Source organism: Setaria italica, chromosome V, assembly GCF_000263155.2.
Source record: "Setaria italica strain Yugu1 chromosome V, Setaria_italica_v2.0, whole genome shotgun sequence".
Taxonomy (NCBI): domain Eukaryota; kingdom Viridiplantae; phylum Streptophyta; class Magnoliopsida; order Poales; family Poaceae; genus Setaria; species Setaria italica.
In genome coordinates, this window is record NC_028454.1 from 9348973 (window position 1) to 9369600 (window position 20628).

General features: G+C 50.9%; 6 protein-coding genes across 7 annotated transcripts in view; 3 read left to right on the top strand and 3 right to left on the bottom strand.

Annotated features, from left to right (window-relative positions):
* Positions 1–853: 853 nt before the first annotated feature.
* Positions 854–2122, bottom strand: LOC111257463. 2 transcript variants are annotated; one of them, XM_022827271.1, is made up of 3 exons: positions 2030–2122; positions 1620–1844; positions 854–1507 (listed from the first exon to the last, which is right to left on the bottom strand). In XM_022827271.1, the coding sequence occupies exons 2-3, from the start codon at positions 1833–1835 to the stop codon at positions 1157–1159; spliced, it is 567 nt and encodes a 188-aa protein (XP_022683006.1). In that variant the 5' UTR covers positions 1836–1844; positions 2030–2122; the 3' UTR covers positions 854–1156. The 2 variants fall into 2 exon arrangements, with proteins under 2 accessions (XP_022683006.1, XP_022683005.1); XM_022827270.1 differs by having other exon boundaries at positions 1620–1849.
* A 6618-nt stretch (positions 2123–8740) lies between these two features.
* LOC101770579 lies at positions 8741–9352 on the bottom strand. Its single transcript, XM_004971629.1, has one exon. It carries the CDS (start codon positions 9350–9352, stop codon positions 8741–8743), a length of 612 nt encoding a protein of 203 aa, XP_004971686.1.
* Positions 9353–9799: 447 nt separating this feature from the next.
* On the top strand, positions 9800–10726 carry LOC101770988. Its single transcript, XM_012845935.1, has 2 exons — positions 9800–10018; positions 10061–10726. Exons 1-2 carry the CDS (start codon positions 9800–9802, stop codon positions 10724–10726), a joined length of 885 nt encoding a protein of 294 aa, XP_012701389.1.
* A 1986-nt stretch (positions 10727–12712) lies between these two features.
* Positions 12713–14232, top strand: LOC101771381 (probable glucuronosyltransferase Os01g0157700). The gene is given in 5 exon segments (XM_012845936.1): positions 12713–13293; positions 13509–13803; positions 13904–14081; positions 14084–14102; positions 14229–14232. Coding segments are annotated over 5 exon segments (1077 nt in total).
* Positions 14185–18390, bottom strand: LOC101767611 (mitochondrial import inner membrane translocase subunit TIM14-1). The gene is made up of 3 exons (XM_004968204.2): positions 18179–18390; positions 17196–17374; positions 14185–14523 (listed from the first exon to the last, which is right to left on the bottom strand). The coding sequence occupies exons 1-3, from the start codon at positions 18179–18181 to the stop codon at positions 14367–14369; spliced, it is 339 nt and encodes a 112-aa protein (XP_004968261.1). The 5' UTR covers positions 18182–18390; the 3' UTR covers positions 14185–14366.
* Positions 18391–18601: 211 nt separating this feature from the next.
* The window catches only part of LOC101768008 (cell number regulator 8), a 4241-nt gene continuing 2214 nt past the window's right edge, over positions 18602–20628 (top strand). Inside the window, exon 1 of the mRNA XM_004968205.3 lies at positions 18602–19048. Within this exon, the coding sequence (XP_004968262.1) occupies positions 18793–19048 (256 nt within the window). The 5' untranslated portion in view covers positions 18602–18792. The remainder of the gene's footprint in view (positions 19049–20628) is intronic.

A 20628-nucleotide genomic window follows, 5' to 3' on the forward strand; every position in this document is an offset into this window, starting at 1 on the left:
CAATTACATAAATTCTCAAAAATGGAAAAGGTTGCCGTACTATGTTGGTTCAGAGCAAGCTCTTAAACACATGAATGGGAAATAACACTCTCTTAGGGCTTGTATTTATAAAAAAATGTGAATCCTAGGGGTGCCTCCCATTTTACAGGGAGGCCAACCGAATTTACCCTTATTTAACCACTACATTCCAAGAATATGTTGTACATTTTGGTAAAGAAAGAGTCCTAAACCAACTTGTACACCCTAAGCGGGTCACACTATTCACGCTACGAGGGTCAGGTTCGCAATGTGACCCCAATCTTCCACACCTTTGCTTGAGAAACTTGGGTTAGCCGCTGGATTCTTCGTCGAGGAAGTTCACAGGACCTTCACGCTTCCCAACTTGATCTTCCATAGCGGAGGTGCTTAGGACCTCCGCTCCTATCTGCGAAAGTGCCTTGGACCTTCACACCTTTTTCCTTGATCCCACAAAACAAAGCTGAACCTTCGCACCTTGCTTTGCTCCATCCAAATATCATGTCCAAATATCATTTCCTACAATCACACTTAAGTAAACGATGCTTACCTTCGCTGGTGGTTCAGCAAGGGTGGCGTACCTTCGCTGGTGGTTCAGCAAGGTGGCGTTTAGTGTTCCCGATCCATCCCCAACAAACTACTTGACCCCAGTCCCTAGCAACCCATTAAGTGCAAGAGCTAGCTCGAACTAATAATTAACCCTTTTCAAAAAAAAATTAACGCATACATATATACATTACCAGCTCATGCTTCACCTGTTATAATTTCATTACTTTAATTTGCACATCATCATCATCTCCTCATCATCGTCGTAATTGTCAAGGAAAAGGGTTGCATATACACCGAAGAGTAATTTATAGCTGGATATATTAATATCTCTCACCACAGTCCAGTCCACAGGTCCAGACATGCTAATTACTCAAATAATTACAAGGGTCTTGATAAATCAATCACTAGGTGATCCACGACCGAATTAACAATACGCACAGTAACTAGATGCACACGATACATCACACCGTGTGCCACCGTACCATATGCTACTCACAAGTACTAGCTAGATTCGGTACCTTAATTATGAGCTGATCCATGGAGCTCCCATGAGCTGGCACTGGCCGAGCACGAGCAGCTAGCTTAAGTTACCCTACTCTTCGCTTCCCACGAGGAGGGCCAGGAAGCAGACGAGGTCGCCCACCGCGAAGACGAAGATGGGCGCGACGGCGAGGATCCTGTTGACGACGTTGTACCCTGGGTCGGCTGCGACGAGGATGATGCGGACGGCGCTGGCGTGCATGCAGTGGCTGGCCACGGCGGCCGCGAGCACGACGTAGGCGAGGGCCCGGCGGATCCGCCGGCAGCGGTGGCCGGCGAGCAGCAGCGCCGGCGCCGCGGCGGCGGCCTGGGCCACGGTGCACCAGATGGAGGCGAGCAGGAGGGCGCTCGCCCTGGCGTCCTCCGCGTCCGTCATCTCGAGTGGCCGGTACACCCACGGTGGCTGCAGCATCGATCGAGCACCAAATTAAAGGCATGCGTGCATGAGGATGACATCCCAGCATCCCAGGACAAGGAGGCGAGGTCTCGAGGAGTGTTTGGGTTCGTTGACGAACCAGATCCCAGACGCATGACTTGATGAAGCTGAGCGTGTGGATGAAGACGAAGGTGAGGGCGACGACGCCGGAGTTGTAGAGCCCCCACAGGCTGACCAGTCGTGCAGCGGGGAACGGAGGAGACGCGTGCGCCTGGTGCTGCTGCTTCTTCGTCTCCACGGGCGGTGGCAGCAGAGGAGCTGCCAGCTGCTTGTGCATCTTGATCTCCTCGGCCATGGATCCAAGCTAAACTACGAGAGATCAACAACAGATAGCTTCAATTAATTAATTTCTGTCTAGGGAAACAGTCTCGAAACTAAGTTTCAAATTTCTGCAGTCTTGTAGTATGTTGCAAACTCTAATCGAAATGGGGTGGATCGGAGGATGACCAAGATTAGTCAGACGGCCGGGGACGGGAGGGACGGACTCACCAGTCGGATGGGAAGCGCTTCCAGCTGCTTGGACACGGGTCTTTGCGAGCTAGCTTGGTGTCTAGCTGAACGGGGTGGAGCTGTGTAGAGGCTCGAGCAATTGCAGAGCACAAAGAACTCGCTGCTCCTGGAGCTGGGTTAAGTAGCCGAGCCACGCACCTGTGGCCTACTACTGCCCTACTGGTCTGTAGCCCTGCACAGATGATCTCATCATGGACTTCTCAATAAAGTTGATCAAAACTAACCAAACTAACCACTGCTGCTGCTGCACGCTGGCGTACCATACTGCCATTGCTTCCACAGTTCCATGCATGTTCACTGCTATGCATGTGTTCTGCGCAGTGAACCGGCTCTATATCACTACGGTAAAAGCACTTTTGAGAGTTGAGACAGAAAAAAAATCTGAAAAACAATGCATAATTCCAAAGAGCACGAAGCTTCGTGGAAAGCACCATCCTTACCTGTTTGGGCAAGACATACACTTTGGGATGGGCGGTGTTCACCCCCCACCCTATCTTACCAATTGCATGCATGGAATGTCGTCGTCACTCCACTCATGCACCATCAAAGATCAGAATGATGACAGCAGACGTTGAGTCCAAGAACTGTATGCAAACGACATTCAGTTTGTCCTTTGATTAGCATGTGTGGATCTGTTCGTCAATATAGTTTAGACTAATTTCTTGTTGGATCTGTTGATCACGGAGATCTTACACGTCTGTTCAATACATTTAGGACTCCAGATCACAGTTCGTCTATTTTAGTTTGTGGCTTCAATTCGGTGCACATTGGAATTAACCAGACTAGTACACTAGTGCGGTTTTAGTTCTAGAATAATGCTCCGAGCAACTGCTAAAATCTGTGGAAATCCAGCTATTATTCATATGTATGATCCTAGCACCTCCAAACAAGCCTGATGCAGCTGGTAAATTCATGTTCAGCATGAACTACTACTGGTCGGAAGCAACTGCAATCCACATGCAGCAGCAAACAATTATTAGCTAGTATAGCAGCTTGAAAAAGAAAATCAGATGCAGCAATAGGCATCGGCAAAAGAAGAGCAGAGACTTGCAGCATTAGATTGACGACCAAGAGTAAACAGATCAAAGTTAGCTTTTTTCCACCAACAATTACAGAGACGTCGTATCAATATCACACGGGTCCATCATCGTCAAAGAAGAGTGCAAGAACTTTTGGGACTGATGGAACCCGCAATGCACATGTACGAAGGGGGTGTTTGGTAGGGAGGGGCTAAATTTTAGCCCCTGTCACATCGGATGTTTGGACACTAATTAGGAGTATTAAACATAGTCTAATTACAAAACTAATTGCACAACCCCTAGGCTAAATCGCGAGACGAATCTATTAAGCCTAATTAGTCCATGATTTGACAATGTGGTGCTACAGTAACCATTCGCTAATGATGGATTAATTAGGCTTAATAGATTCGTCTCGCGATTTAGCCTATGGGTTCTGCTATTAGTTTTTTAATTAGCTCATATTTAGTCCTCCTAATTAGCATCTGAACGTGTGATGTGACAGGGCTAAAGTTTAGCCCCTGACATCCAAACGCCCCCGAAGCTTGGTGGAAAGCACCACAGGAACTTTTGTCAGCAGCAACTCTCTGTCTCGACACTAAGCCAAAAACAATTTCTGTAGCTACCACATTTAAGTTTTTGGGTGTTGCCAGGCATGATCATCAACCACCAGCACAAATGCCCAGAGCCGGCGCGTTGAGATTTGTGCTGGAGGTTATCTTAAGCGCCTGCTACTAACTGCTCCCATGTCTACTTCCATTCACGTGTCATTGTATTGATCAGAGCATTGCATGAGTGACAACAGCAGGTAGCTCTGCATCGGTTGCCGACCGAGTGATGGATTACTATGTGTTCAGACATAAATCTAAAATGCGCACGGTGCTTAACCAAAAGGTCCAACCGTGCAGGAACACTTGGTGGAATTTATATAAGCAACTAGTGCACACGTGGGCTTAGAAAAAGCTCAATGTATCTAGTGGTGTAGTCTTGTATTTTTTTCTGTTATATCAATAAAACCTCGCACTCTCATTTGCGGTTCGTTAAAGAAAAGACCTAGCTCATGGTCAGCTGGCTGTTTGGATACTCTTCTCCTAGTCATGCTTGGTTTATAATCTAAGCGGAAATTTTCTTGCTTCTCACTTTTCACTTCTCGTAGTTCAAATCTCTAAAGCAGTTTACCACGTAAGCGAGAATCGATGGAAATAAGAGACTACTTCCACCGATAAGCAAGCGGAAATAAATGGGGTCTAAGAGCAACTCCAAGAGGCCGCTAATCTTACCCCCAATACTTTTTTTAGGAAAAAAGGAGAAAAAACGAACTCCAACAGTCCACCCAAACCTTCCCCAATTTTTTAGCAACGCTAAAAAACAGCCTACCACCGCGTATATTTTAGCGTTGGCATTCCTCCCCCAATCCTGATTCCCGCATGCTCGCGCGTCCCTTCCGATGGGCCCAATACGATGACGTGGCCTGTTTTAAAATATTGGGGGCTATTTATTAGCGATCTGCTGTGGATTGATATGTTTTTAGGGGAAATTTTTTTTGAAAGAAGCCCTAATACATAGTTTTGGGGAAGAATTTTTTGAAGTGCTCTTGGAGTTGCTCTAAGAAGCGGAGCGACTGAGCGAGGAGCAAATTAAGGGGTGCCGCGTGGCCCCAGCACGCTGCGACGTTTCGCGCATCGCGTGGGCCAGGTGGCCTGCACAGTAATTCCCTTTTGTCGTCCGTACAGTAGAGAGCCCGTTGCAGTAAATGTAAGTGATGATCTCGTGGCAGTGGTAAAAAAATCATCTCATCATGCACGCTGACGAGAAATCATAGCAATTGCACGCGTCCGATCGAGTAGAAACGACCGGCAGCTTGAACCAGTGGAAACCATAGGCGGGCGGTTCAGGTTCTGGAACAATCAGCAAAAGATTGGTCCGAAGAGAGAATATAAAACAGAAATTCAAGGGACAGCAGCTCTTGTTTACTTTGCGAATTTAGGAGGTGCAAAATTACTGTAGCAACACTGTAGTGTTTCGTTTGTATTTGTGAATTATTGTCCAAATATTGACTAATTAGGCTCAAAAGATTCGTCTCGCAAAGTACAATAAAACTGTGCAATTAGTTTTTGATTTCGTCTACATTTAGTACTCCATGCATGTACCGCAAGTTTGATGTGATAGGGAATCTTCTTTTTGCATAGTGCCAAAGTTGGGAGTTTTGTAGGAAGTGAACAAGGGCTCACGCAATTGAACTCGCAATTCAAGGTACTGAACCCGTGAGTCAGAAGTCAACAAAATGGTAAAATGTATGTAAACCTAAAATGTGGGTATCAGAAGTCAACAAAATGGTCAGAATAATTCAGAAACACTTTCAATTAGGACAGACACTTCACATGAGTCAGTAACATTAGTTTCAGGGAAAAGACCACAATGTCTAATGTGAACTTGGGCAGGGTGACAGGGCCGGCGTCAGGAAGCTGCTTGCATTGCATTCAGGACATTTCATGTAAGTACGGAACTGACGGACAGGTAACATTTCAGCAGAGAAGCTAAACAATCGCATAATATTTGGGTCAAAAGGTGACGAAAAACATACGACAAGCAATAGGAAAAAAAATCAACAATATCGAACAAATAATTGGAGTTCATTTCGCTCATATTACTTCACTAACCGGACAATGATGAATTTCAGTAAGATGATGGGATTTGAGTACATGATTGATCAACTCCATCACCATCATACGTACGTTCATCTACATAAAGGTAACTCTCACGGCAACAACATTGTTTGATCGACAGAGCTGCAAAATTGTACAACCAGATGACCCACAGGTATGAACAAAGAGACTTATCCACATTGTCGTTAGGCAGCGCCGCACGGCGCATTTGCTTGCTCCGTCGAGCCGCCGCGCGCCTAGCCGCTCAGAACGGCCCAGGCGTCGAAGAACTCCAGCACGACGGCACGACGCATCCGCAGCACCGCGTCCCGCGCCGCGGCGGCCTCGTCCGTGGCGCGGCGCACGAGCCGATCCGCCTCGGAAGCCCACGCCGCCCTGGATCGGTGCTTGGGCGGCCTCCCGGAGACCACGTGGAGGATGTGCGCGGTCGCCGTGAGGTCCTTCAGGGCGGAGAGCAGCCCCCGCAGCGCGTCGGCGGCGTGGCGGGCGGCGGCGTCGCGGCTCTCCTCCCACGCCCGCCACCGCGCCGCGGCTTGGGCGTCGCCCCCGTGGTGCGGCCGCAGGCCGAGGCGCGCGGCGCAGAGCGCGAGGATGTGCCCCGCCGCGTCGTGGAGCGCGATGAGGCGCTTGACCTTGCGGAGGGAGGAGCCGAGGGTCCGGCCGTGTGGCCTTCGGAGCCGGTTCCCCGCGTCTCTCTTCTGGAGCATGTCGGCGACGTTGTAGCCGTGGACCCTCCGGTGAGTGGACTTGAGGCACTTGCGGACTCCTTCCCACTCCGAGGTGGCCACGCGCAGGAGGGTGCCGGGCGCCGTCCGCGCCAGCTGCCTCCACGGCTCCGCGCTCTCCTCCCTCCCTCGCTTCTTCGTGTTGTAAGCGACTACCCTGGTCATGGCTGCGCGCGCGGAGTTCTGAACTTGTGATGGAACGAGCTCCAGGTGGGGATTTGTAGGGTGGGGTAGCTTCCAAGGGAAGCCGCAGGAATTCACCTACACGCTCCTCTGTTTCTACTACGGGTCAGCGGGGAAAGGTAAACATCTGTAGGCCCCACAAGCCAGTGTGTCCCACCGTAACCGACGTAACCGACATGGGGCCCGCGTGCAGCCGCCAGGCTGGTGTATTTCAGACAACGCCTCGAGGCGAAGCCGCCGGAAGCAAATCGTCGAACACCTTCCGGGGAGGAGGGAGAGAGAAGAGAGAGGAGCGATGGAGGGAGACTACCAATGGACGGAGCAGATCTATAGGCTACTGGAAAACGCAGGCGACCGCAGCGACAGCGCCGACTCTCTTCTGGCCGCCGCGCTGCGACACCTCGAGCCGCCGTCGGCGTTGCGCACGGGCGACGCCAAGGGCGGCCTCAACCTGATCACGCTCGCGAACGGCGAGCTCGAGGACGCGTCCAGCGACCTGACCGGCACCGTGGCCTGCTTGAAGGCGGCCATGCACCTCGATCTCCGCACCAGCGTCTACGGCGCGGCGTCGTCGCTGGCCACCTCCATCGGCGAGGTCGTTGAAGTCCTAGACCGCAGCGAGGACGCCCTGCGCGCCATCGACAGGTGCCGCGGCCACCTGAGCGCCGCCAGGCTGCTGCTGGACCATCCGGGCGTCCCTGGCGTCGACGGCTGCGTCGAGGCCGAGCGCGTCGCCGCCGTCCGCGCGCTTGAGGACGCGCTGGGTGCTATGCGAGGCGGAGGAGGTTGACGCGACGCGCGCTGGTCGGCGCCGCCGGCGACCGCGCGGCGCGGCTCCCTCGGCGTCAACTGAGACGCATTTTCGGCTGCTAATTGTGTCGCGCGCGTTGTGCTTGATCATTTGATCGGTGTTTTGATCCATTCCAATTTCCTTTCGTGATTGCTTGAACTTTGAACTATCTGCCGTTTGAACATGGTTCAAACTGCTCCTGGATAGTACAATCTGTTCCATGTTGATGTTCAGTAGTTGCGGAAAATCGAATGAGCTTGTTCAGTTCATTTGCAGTTGTGAATTGTCATTTGTTACCATCATCAACAAGGAGTCGGAGTACATTGAGGAGCAACCAGCTGAAGAGAAGAGGCGGAAACCAGGAAGGCGCGTCTTCGGAAGGTGAATACCAAGTTTACTGGAAACGATTGGGTTGCTTGAGCCCAGCCCATGTAATAGAAGAGGCCCAACTAGTGGTAGAGGGGAAAAGGAGTACTTCTGGACTCTCCCTGCGTGGAGAAGGGGGCACGAGATTGTATCGTCAGATCTCGTCGGAGTTGGCAGGGTCGGCCGCCGCCGTCGCCCGAGAAGAACCAAATCCTACCAAGTTATCGTGCGATTCGTACTAGTACGGTAACACCATTGCATTCAGCGACTGAACTTGTTGCTTTCCTAGCGAAATGATGATCCGTATACAGATCATGTACATGTAAAGGCTCGACCATTTTGTAACTTGTAAGCAGTAGCACTACCACATTCCCAGAGTGTTCAAGGCATCGGATGGTCACTTGGTCAGTTTCCATTTTTTCAGCTCCGAACACCTAGAAGGCCAGTTCCAGAATGCTCAATGCGTGAAATGTATAGCGTTTCAGCCAAAAAATTAAGGTCCTAATCCTTCTCTCATATAAAGTTTGATCCCATTGGTAAATTGTTGTGCTCTGCTGTCTGCGCTGCATACCCAGCCTGCCAGCCATCATGGCAGCTGGCAGGTAACAGTCACTTATAAATTACCTGAAAACTGCAAGCCATGATGCATGGCAACAGTAGAATTAAACTCTAACTAGATCAACAAAGCATGCGCATAAGCAAGGAAAATGATCAACTGTTCTTCATTCTAGGAATGGATCAACAGCAAATGCTGCAACAAGCAACCGATCAACTACATCATAGTTACTCTAAAAAAACATTACATCAGGCCGGAGAGGCTTCGCTGAGATCAAAACAAAACGATCACGTTCGATTTCTCTACGACACGAAAAAGTAGAACGAACGCAAGCAGCCCAAACGCCTCACTAGATCCTGCGAATCTGGGAGACCAGACACCTCGATCGCTAGACGTCACTGATGAAGCCTAACGCCGCCTCGCGTGCGCCCTCGGCCTCCGCGACGAGGTCCGCCGCCTTCAACATCGCGTCGCCGAGCTCCATGGCGCCGTTGAGCTGCTCGGAGAAGCAGGGGCTATGCTCCCACGGGACGGCGCTGTTGCCGCCCTCGAGGCCGCCGACGCCGACCCCGTCCAGGACCGCCAGGAGCGCGGCGGCGCGCAGGTGGCCGCGGGCGCACTCCAGCCCGTCGTGCACGCGGGCGGCGAGCTCGGCAGCCTTCTCGAGCCTCTCCAGCGCGCACCAGACGGCGGGGTCCCCGGCGAGGTCGTCCACGGAGTCGAGCGGCGCGCTCGGGCAGGGCGCCCCGCCACGGAGCGCGAGGTGCCGGGCCGCGCCCATGCTGGAGAGGGCGAGGCCGAGCTCCGTCGAGGCGCCCTCCAGCGCGCGCTGCGTCTCCTCCGCGCAGGACCCCTCGTGGCGGCGCCGGTTCCGCACGTCGACGTCGACGACCTCGATCGCCCCGGAGAGCAGGCCGTGGACGCGGTCGCAGTGCTTGGCCGTCAGGATCGCCCGCCGCTGGAACAAGGACTTCCAAGTGGACTCCACTTCCATCTCCATCTCCATCTCCATGTCTGTGCTCGCCTCTCTCTATCTCTCTCTCGGTGTTCGTTTTGTAAAGCTCCGGCCTCCGGGGAGAGGTTTAAATAGCTGCAACCAGCACCGCCTCACGCCGGCAATGGCCAGCCTGGCAAGTACGAGGAGATCTCCCTGGCCCCCTTTATGACAACTGGGCCCCTAGCTGGACAGTGAAAATTTTGGTCGAAGCGTGAGAACCACGACAAGTCTCTGGGCTGGAGTGACCCGTCCTTGTGAGTTGTAATTGGAAGAGGATTTCCTTTACTGGGTTACTGTGCTTCAAGGTAATTTTCATAGGCTTCCGGCGCAAGGAGCCCAGTAATTAATCGGCGCCGTCGTTTCCAGCTGCATATAACCGCCGCCGCCGCCTCCTACTCTATCCACCGCCATTGCACAGAGCAGAGGGAGACAAAGAGAGCACGCAACGCCATGGCAATGGAGGAGGAGCGGTTACTGGATCTGGCACGGATGGTGCCGGCGACCCTCCTGCTCGTCGGCACCTCGGAGAAGGTCATCACGAGCATCAAGGGCGCCCGCGAGCTGCTCGCCGGGGACAAGTGGGGATTCGACGACTCCGACGACCCCGAGTCCCCGCCTTCGAATCCCGCCCCAGGCGGAGACCGCAGCGCCAGCGACCCCGTGGAGACCGCCGGAGAACGCGGCGAGCACAGCGTCGGCGGCCACGTGGAGACCACCGGGGGCGGCGATCACAGCGTCGGCGGCGTACCCTTGAAGACCACTTGCGGCAGCCCGGCGAGCCTCCGCTGTGGGGTCCCCGTGAACAACGACGGTGGCGAAGGCACCGTGGGCGTCCGGGACGGCACGCCCCGCGTCTTCGACTTGTGGGCCGACGCCGCCGACCTCCTCGCCAGCGCGCTGACCCCCGAGGGCCACCTCCTCGTCGCCTACGGCGAGATCACGCGCCTCGTCTCGCTCCACGCCGAGGCCGGCCACGTCTTCGTCGTCTGCGCCGCGCGCCTCGGCCTCCTACCGGACGACGACAGCGCGCGCCTCGGCGGCCAAACCGGCGAAGACGACGACGCGCCTATCGGCCTCCGACCCGACAACGACGCGCCGTGGAAGCGGTGGATGGACCTCCGGGAGGCCGCCGTCCGCCACGCCCACGACGCGCTGCTCCGGTTGAGCTCCACCGCGTCGGCAGCCGCCGCGGCCGAGGACTTCCTCCGGTGGCGCTCCACCGAGTCCCCGCGCCGGGAAGGGTGGCGATCGGCGGCGAGGCAGCTCGTGGAGGACGCCAGGCGCAGCCTCGGCGAGGCCAAGGACGCGGTGAGGCTGATGCGCGACGCCGTGCTGTGCGAGTTCTTCGAGACCTGGATGATTCTGAAGCGCGCGTAACTGCAGGCTGCCTCTGTTAGCCTCCAGCCTGTGCTCTGCGCTCCCAGCTTACTCAAACTTGTTGCTCCTGGAGAATTTCAGATCCGATTTTTTGTGTGTGAATATGAACATGTGATTCATTGATCAGCCAAGGTAGAAATGGAGTGATCAGCATTTGTCAGTAAGCTCTTTGAGATGACATGTTTACTCGTCTATTCTCTGCATTTTCTGACAATTCTTTGATTTTTTGCCAATTGGCATCTGTGTTTTTTAACTCAATCATCTTTGTCCAGACTATGATTCATGAATTAGTTTTGCTTGGCAAAGTTGGGTCCCCTTATTTCTCAATCAGTTCACTACAGGGCAGAGATAGTTCATCAGTTGCATGTCTGCAACTGTATGTTTGGGAATGTTCAGATGAACAATTGATTGGCTTCAGGGACTTTGTTCTGATACACTCTTCTTCCAGAAAGTAGTAGTTCTCTTCATCCAAAATGCATTCATCATGCTGTCACAAAATGTTCAGACGAGCTTGATGAAGTGATGAACCGTTCAGTCCATTGATCATATCAACTACAAATACTAGCTTTGTTATTTTGTTGACCCGATAGTGATTTATCTGTGTTCTTCGGAGCATACCATTATTGCTGACGCTCCAATGGCCGCCTCCGCCAACGTATCCATCGCGCCCCTCCGCGGACATGCGCCAAGCCGTGGCTAGAAGCCTAGAAGTGGAAGAACCCCGGCGAAGCTCCACGGCCTCCTCCCGCACGTGGGCTCCGCTGGCCGTGCGTTCTCATCTGCTATCGCTGACCCACCCGTCAGCCACGAAAATCACCACTGGAGGGGAGGGAGGAGGGCTGGAGGGCCTGTTCATCCATGGCCACATGCTGCTGCACGCGTCGTGGACGCGTGCCGCCGGGCCGGAGCTCGCGGGGTGGAAGTCCATGCCTCCACCTCCTTGACCGCCGTCTCCTCATTCGAGTGTCTGAGGGTGGAGCCTGGCAGGCAGGGTGTCAGGCAGAGGCGGCCCAAGAACGGAGATGGCCGCGGAGTCCGCGGGAATTGGACGACGGCCGGCCGTCGCCGGCGGCGTTCAATGTTTTTTCGGAAACACCCCTGGAATGGATCGCGATTACTAGTCACGACCTAAAACTTTACACAAAACCGCGGTCAATAGTCACGATCTTGTACCGATCGCGATCAATAGCCGCGATCCAAATATTTACATAAATACCCCCTGTATATTTTCATAATGGTCCCTCCACCATGGCTGCCGATGGGTTTCTCTTCCCGCGCCGCTCCGGCGATTGCCTCGCCGTCGCATACGGAGCTCCGTTCTTCCTCCCGATCCCCGTCACCCTTCCCCGCCGAATCTCTCCTGCCGCATGCGCCCGCCTTCCTCCGCCATTGCCAACCCCCAATCGTCGTCAGGCCGGGCGCGCGGCGCCGCCGTTCAGGCGCGCGGGATCGAGGCCCTTGCAAGAGACAATTGGTGGTTCTAGGGCTAGGAAGCGTGAAAGCTCGCCGTCATCCCCGTCGCCAGAGGCGCGCACCGTTTTGGCAGCGGCTACAGGTCGCCGTCATCGCCAGTTCGCCATGGACGAAGCCGCAGGCAGTTGTATTCATCCGTCCTTGCACCCGTGATGTTCACCACTCGACTGTCCTTCGATGTACTGAGGCTGTTTGCATCTTGGTGCTGAGGACTCGAACTAGTTGTCACAAACTGTCCTCCAATTGAGGAGGAAGTCTCTTCTTCCAGAATACATGCAGTATGTTGCCCACCGACATTTTGTTGACTCTCAAGGGTTGACATGCTATAACTTGTCAAATGCAGTCGTGCCAGCCACGAACCCGCCGGTAGTCAACCGTTTCAGTACCGAATGTCTCCATTCCTCGCCCTCCTAGTACTATAAACTAAACCACAAACACACCATCTCCATTCAAACAAATTCGATCCGAATTCCAGCTTCAGAGCAGAGAAACCAGCTAAGCTAGCAGCTGAAGATGGAGCCGGCCGAGAGGTCCAAGAAGAGGCTGCAACCATGGATCGAAGCCGCCGTGCACTTCTCCCTCTGCTTCGCCGTCGGCGCCCTCGCCGCTCTCGCGCCGCTGGCCGCCACCGGCGCCCCGTCGGCCGCCTATATCCGCGCCTCGTTCAACAATGCTCAGCGAGCGGTTGCGGCGGCGCCGGCTCCACCGCCTGTCCCGGACCTCGGCCTCCTGCTGGTCGTCACGGCCACGCGGCCCGACGGTGGGATGGCGCAGGACGCGTCGCTGGCGCGGCTCGCGCACACGCTGCGGCACGTCGCCCCGCCGCTGCTCTGGATCGTGGTGGGGGCAGAGAACAGGACGGCGACGGCGAGGGCGGTCCGGGTGCTGCGCGGCACCGGGGTCATATTCCGGCACCTCACCTACGACGCCAGCAACTTCACCGGCGCCGACGCCGACGCCGGCGACGAGGAGGACCACCAGAGGAACGTGGCGCTGGGCCACATCGAGCGGCACCGGCTGAACGGAGTCGTCCATTTCGCCAGCGCCTCCAGCATATATGACCTCCGCTTCTTTCAAGAGCTCAGGCAAACCCGGTATGTCCCATGTCTCCCGCCTCATGCAGTAAAATAGTTATTTTGTGACCTACTGCAACTTTCTTTTGTGATAGTTTTTGCTAGTAGATTCTTTTTCCAAACAAAAAAATAGTTCTTGGACAAGTTTACATTATTTTGCACTGGTACCAAGCACATAAATCAGCAAAATGCAGCATAAACAATAGCATTTGTTGATGGTCCAATTTTTGTTCCAGAGGTTTTGCAGCATGGCCGGTAGCAACAATCTCACCAGCAGAACAGAGGATAACAGTAGAGGGGCCAACCTGCAACTTATCACAAATCACAGGCTGGTACTCAAGGGATTCAAGCACTAATGAAACCCAAAGAACCTCCACCTCCATGGGTGCGGTAGATACCAGCGCAAGCAACAGGAATTCAAGCTCTGAACCTCTGAAAATAAACATCTCTGGAATTGGGTTCAGAAGCTCAATGCTATGGAATTCAGAAAGATCATTCACCATGAGAAACTCATCTGCAGGGGCTACTCAGGTTTGCTATTTGAGCCCAACAATTATGATGGAATTACACCTGTTATGACTCAATACAGGTACCCTGACAATGCCCTAATAACTTTTTTATGTGATGCCAGGATTTCATCCAGATTGTACAGCAAATGGCCATCGAAGGTGAAAATAAGCTTAAGGGCATCACCTCTGAATGCTCTGAGTCTCGGATAATGTTGTGGCACCTAGACATGCAAAGATTTACTCTAATACCTGAAGGACAGGAGACTCAACAGCAGCAGAGTCTAGTGGTGAGAGACGAAGATAAACCCACGACATGAGACTGTTAGTTGTGGAAGAAGCAGGTTGCGATGTAATTATCAAAATAGAATTGAGAAACAACACCTTCATCATGTATAGCAATTACTTCACTGATGGTGCCACAATTAAACATAGAATTTTATTACGCAGTTAATAACCTTCCGAAAATATCCAATATTCTTTGTCCAGAAATTTTCATAACACCAAGATTTGTGTCTATCTTCTAATGCTAAGTCTCGAGGTACAAAATTATCTTTCGAGTGGAAGAACACACTGTTCATTCTCCAATCAAAAGGCCGACCCACCTCCTTTCGTTTTCCCTGTCAACACATCCTTCGCCTCATTAATCTTTGAAGCAAGGTAATGACTTCCACCAGCATCCGGATGGTTGGCAACCATGACCCTCTTGTGCGCCTCTTTGACCTTCTCTGTGTTGGCAGATTCCCTGGAAATATCAACGAAAACAGAGGGGCGCTTAATGTTTTTTTTAGACGAGGCATGGCCCCATTTCCATTTTTATTAAATGAAAATTACCAGAAGAAGAAAGAAAGGAAAAACTACTTAAACACGCAAGCTAAATCTATCCTGATTCAAGCTAGACTCACTACCACCAGAACATGAGAACAGAGGGGCACTTAATGATGGCGAAGAAACATGACTAGGTTCTAAATTATAAGATAAAATAACCACCGCTACACTTCTAAAAATTCAAGAATGACTGATCAGATAAGTACAGATGCAAATTCTGTCCAATTTCAAAGAGCTAACAAAAAGATCTCTGATTCACTATGTTGGCATGAAGAAGTACAGATAATTGAACACTTGAAACCTCTCATAGACAGATACACTAGACAAAAAAGGCACAGTATTTATTTTGGATAAAGTGGAAAACAAACAAAACAATCGTTGCAAGAGGGACTGAATTTGCCAGGGAATGTTTTAATTCAGATCTACATTTAATTAGACTGGTAATGAGAACTTATAAAAAGACACCAGTATATCTACGCTGAACTCTGAAGCTGTGTTCCTGACACTGCAAGCTTGTTTACTTACAGCTGACAAAAGGAGCAGCTCTACCATTTGATATTCAGATAATTATCCGACAGGAATGTCCAATCGTGGATGTTTAAAAAGCATCCAAAGGGCCACTTGTGACAAACTAACACACATTTAGTGGCAGCAGCATTGGTGATTTAGCGATGCATGCATAATCCATCCCAAGGTGCCCAACTGCCCGTGGGGTCACAATAAATACATAAGCATAGATATGTGATTTGGTCTCCAAAATGTGGGGCAGCGTCTTTTCATGCATAGGCCGTTACAATTTAAGAATAAGACCTTAAGCCTAGATATATTCTCATCCCACATGCCACTTAGGTGCTGCTTGTCTTATCCCAGTTTGCAGGCTTTGCTCCACCTACATCAGTGAGTGATCGAGCTCTAAGTGGTTGAATCCTCCATCTAATTTCATATTATCCAAAGGTATATGTTGCGTCATTCCAATCAAGCTGTCCATCAGAATTACTCCTTATTTGGAAGGAGTAAAGTTCCGTTTGCCATATTTGCAATTTGTCCAGTTGGAAATTAATGTAGCACCCTAGAACACAAAAATAAATCTATGATATATTTGCAATGGTAACTTGCAGCTACTAAGGCCCCGTTTGGATCCTCTTTGGATTATAAGAATCTGGATAGTGGATAGTGATTATTAGAATCTGGATTGTGGATAGTAATAATCTGTTATTTTGGATCTTTAGATTATAATCTGGATGTTTGGGTTGTTTGTAATGGCCAATGCCAACAATACCCTTGTCTCCTCTTTTTCTTTCAATACCGCTTTCAGCTAGTTTGTGCCTTGATGGACTAACAGAAGTATCAGTAAAATTTCATTTACGTAACACATTGCTTACAAAGTATCAATGAAGTCCCATTTTCAAGCCTTTCACACATAAAAGAAAAAAAAAGGAATGCATTTTCAAGTCTATCTCTCTCTCACCCTCTCGTCATTATCCTCTCTCGATCCCTCTCTGCATCTTTCTGCCCTCCCTGCTCTCTCCGTCCCAGACTCCCACCGACGCCAATGGCAAGGGCAGCCAGTGCAGCGCGGGCAGCAGGATGCCGCGAGGGCAAGGCAGGGGTGGTGGCAGGGGGGAAGCAAGTGATAGCGGCGCGGCCGGGATGCGGACGCGGGGCAGACAGCGCTTGTGAAGGCCGCGGGGACAGGCAGCAGCGGCGCAATCTGCTATGTTTGCACTCTCCCTCGCCATGTCCTCGATTCCACGACCGGCGGCACGGGTAGCAAGCGATGGCTCCCTAGGAGGCTGTTGTAGGTCAGGGAGAGTTCTTGTCGCAAGTTTCCAAGCCAGGGCGCGCAGCCTGACAGTTGCTCTCGGGAGCGGCTGGGTCAGTGGGCTTGTGGCGATTGATTTTAGTGGAGACAGTGGGATGGAGCGGTGCTGCGACGCGGGAGGAGGGTGGCACCCCTGAGCGGGTTCGACGCAAGTGAGGGACGAGGCAGACAGAGAACAGAGAGGATAAGGTGTGGAGTGGGGGTAAAATTGTCTTTTCGCAAACCAGAATCCCCAAGAAGCTGGCCAAGAGGAGATAGTAGATTATGCCTAGGGATTCTTAAAATCTCTGGAACAATCCAGTCCATTTGGAACAGATTCTGATTTTTTTAGCTGGATTCTGATTATTTAAGCGGATCCAAACGGCCCCTAATACTACTCATGTACTGTGTTTAGAGTGTACCATGTACTATTTTATTTTCACTATTATATGCTGTATTACAGCAAAACTTATGCCAAATGAACTATTACCGTATTACATGAATTTTCAGTTTTCCAAGGACCCTAACTAGTGTTACTATTACACGGACGAAATTTGTGCACAAGCAATAACAGATAGCAAGGAGAAATACATGACCTGGAAAAGTTTCTACTACCATTTATATGTTTTCCCACTCATTTCTTGCCATTTCTAAAACCAAATGATTAGCTGCTGCTAGCTTAACAATATTCAAAAGGCACTAAATCATTGAGTATTCATATGCAAGAGAAACATAAACAATGACTGACTGTGGTTCAGATATTAGAAAAGGCTTTATGTAATGTGCACCTGACACCAAGGATCAACGCAGCTTCCCTTCGGTTCATCGTAGGTTGAAAGCCACCTTCATAGAATTTGCGCATCCTTGGAACTATAGGCCTTGCCTTATAAGCTTGCCAAGCTTGGATGCCATATCTACCAGCAAGAGCAGTTGCTGCAACTGCAAGTCCTGCTATAAGTGGCGTTGCCTGCAACAATGGGATAAAAGTAAATAGCAAGAACTAAAACTTTAACTTCACGCAGATACAGCTTTTGAGCTCTTTCTTTTCTGGGGTATGCTCACTATACTCGTGCATAAAAATAAAGAAACAGAACCATCAATGCTTTTGACCAGAAGTTAACATAAACATCACATTTATTAGATGATCATTATAGAGTTCTTAGGTAATTTTTAAGATAGCAAAGAAAGGATGCATTCGTTTCAATCTGGACTCATTCTACCATTAATCTAGCTACAATTACACAGACAATGTACTGAAGCGTCATATCATTCCCCCACCACCAAAAAAACACCATTAAGAAAAGCAGGTGAAAAGGCTTGCTTTGGCCTGAGGAAATGAAATTCTGGGAGTTTTACTAGCCTGATTTCATCAGCGCAGCATTACAGGCATGAATACTGGCTGCAGCTACTAGGATTAAACAGCCTCTGAACAAGTCGATTTAACAAGACCTTATTTCGATTGAGTTTTCAAGAGGATAGGAGGCCACACGGATGCAAGTTCCTGGTGGCCAGCGCCAGAAGATAGGCAGCCGGCACTGGCGCAGCAGCTGCCGGGGACATGGGGGTAACTGGAATATTAGCACGGGAGCACCCGGGGCAGCTCTTTGCCAGGGTAGTGGCTCCGCCGCTGCGCGGATCCCATAGCGACAGGGGGAGAAGATGCGGGCAGGGTCGCCGACAGATGAGGCGAGGGCGAAAGAACTTATAGCGAGGAAACAGTGGGACGCGAGTGAAATAGAGCACAGGAAGCGCGTGGAGAGTAGAAGCTTACCATCTCGACCAGCGATCAATCCGGCGAGGAAGTCCGGGAGGCGACGCGCAGCGATGGAATAGAGCGAGGCGCCAGAGGTGCCGGAGCTAGGGTTCCGGTGATCACCGGGGTCCGGGGAGGAAGTCGGCGTGACGGCGTCGTGTCGGGGTGAAGTTTGGAATGCTGGGGAAGGACCTGGAATGGGAGAGAACCCTAGTTGGGCTGGGCCTCCTTCCAAATCCGGCCCCTCTAGCCTCTACAAGACAATTGGAAAGAGCAAACGGAACGGGCCCAGTTGTCAGCAGCACGCCACCGCGCCCTCTCAAAAAGGAAAAAAAAAAAACCGCAACTGCGCTAGAGCTCACGTGCAGCACGTAAAATCCGTTTTCCAGGGAAGAAGACGGGTTGAGGGCGGCAGCACACGCCTTCACCGTCTCGTCCTCCTCTCGCCGCTCTCTTAACAGCGAAGCAAGAAGAAGCCGTCGTCTCCAGTCTCCACGCGCTTCCTCCGCCTTATTTTAGGTTCCTCTCCGCCCCCGCATCCTTCCTCCTCGCCAAGAGCCCAAGACCCCTTTCCCCCTCCTCGCCTCACCTCGCGTTAGGTAGCTTGCTTCCGATCCCCCTCCGCAAACGCCATGGGCGCCGCCGCCACCAACCACGAGGAGGAGTCGAGCCCCCTCCTCCCAGCCGCGGTCGGCGCCGCCGTCCCCGCGGACGAGAAGCCCCCGCGGGCTCCGGCTCCGGAGGCCACCAAGCTCTACGCCGATGGGGTCCCCGTCGTGATGGGCGAGCCGGTCGCGGCCCACGCCATCCCGCGGGAGAGCTGGAACTCCGGGATCCTCTCCTGCCTCGGCCGCAACGACGAGTTCTGCAGCAGCGACCTCGAAGTGTGTACGTGCCCCTTGACCTCAGAGAATCAGATCCTCTTTGCTCGAGTTGTGCTTAATTTTTTATATATGTGCGTGGGTTCTCGTTTGGGTACCTTGGGGGGAATGTGGTTGTATAACCTCGATCGAGCTCGATTTTAGCAATAATTAGTAAATTGCTTACGAAGATTTTGGTAATTTATGCAATGAGAGGCTTAGTTGGTGTTCGATTTTGTGTGCAATTGATGATTGATACAATTCTGTTCACTTATGGCTGAATTTTTGGTGTGATTTTGTATCTGAAAAAAATCAGGACTATATCAAGATTCAATTTGAATTTAATTGTTGTGTGTTTCTGGCAATTAAGATTATACCAAGTATGGAATCATGGCACAGCAAAGTCTGATGATAATTATGAATTGCTTACGTATCTGTTTCATGATTTCAGACAGATCTTAGCAATGTGATGCCTTTTCTTGTTGAAATGGTCCTTTCTAACTGGCATTATTCCTGCTAAGATGCCATGAGCACTATACTTTGTATGATCAATTTCAGGATTAAACTAGCTTTCCCTTACTAGGAAGCGCTGCCGTATGCCTTTTCCCTTACAGCTGTACACTACCTCAATTTCGATATTCATAATGCCAATTCCAATTTGTGCTAGACTATTTTCACATTGTAGATCGAATTTTGAGTTGCGTCTGTACAATTATGGGATGAGCTGATTGGTGTAGAGGTGCTGTTGTAATCGATATGCACAGTTTAGAGACAAGCTAAATTTTCTATTGAGTCCTAATTGACTATGTACAATGGAGGGACTAGCTAGATTGTCTCTAGAAAGTGCCATCTTAACCAGCCAACAACAGCTGATTTGCTCATGAGAGGCCTAGTTGCTGTTAGATTTGACATGCAGGTGCCAATTATTATAACTTCTGTTCACTGTGTCTGAATTTTTGGAGTAATCTTTTTGCTGAACAGAAATTAGGATGCTGAGGTAACATTTAATTGAATTGAGCTGCAGTGAATTTCTGTCAACTCAAAGTGTTTGCCTTGATGCCAAGTAGGGAATCATGGCATAACAGGGCTTGATAACATGAATTTGCATAATATCAGACAGATCTTAGCCATGGGACTCCTTTTCCTTTGGAGGTCCTTTCTAGCTGGTGAATCGTTCCTGTAAATGTGATACGGGGACTAGGCTCTTTATGATTTATATCTGGATTAAGATAATTTTCCTTGACTAGGATGTGCATTGTACAATTTTTTGGGTAACTTGCAAAAAACATTATGATACCTATAATCTGATATCCTTTCACTAATAGTTCTAAAGGGTGCTAGACAAATTTCACAACTTAGCATAACTTTTGACTTTCACAGGACCAGCTATACAGAGCTGTCGTATTTTATACAAACTATTAGGGATGACCTAAATTTTCTAGTGGCACTGCTGTCCTGATTGGCTTGTGGGGGAAGAGCTAAATTGTCTGTTGAAAGTGCTGTGTTAACCACCCAACAACAGCTGATTTTGATCCTACAGTAGTTGATTTACTGTGACTTCTTTTGTTTGATCCATTTCAAAGTTGTGATAGATTACCCCCCCCCCCC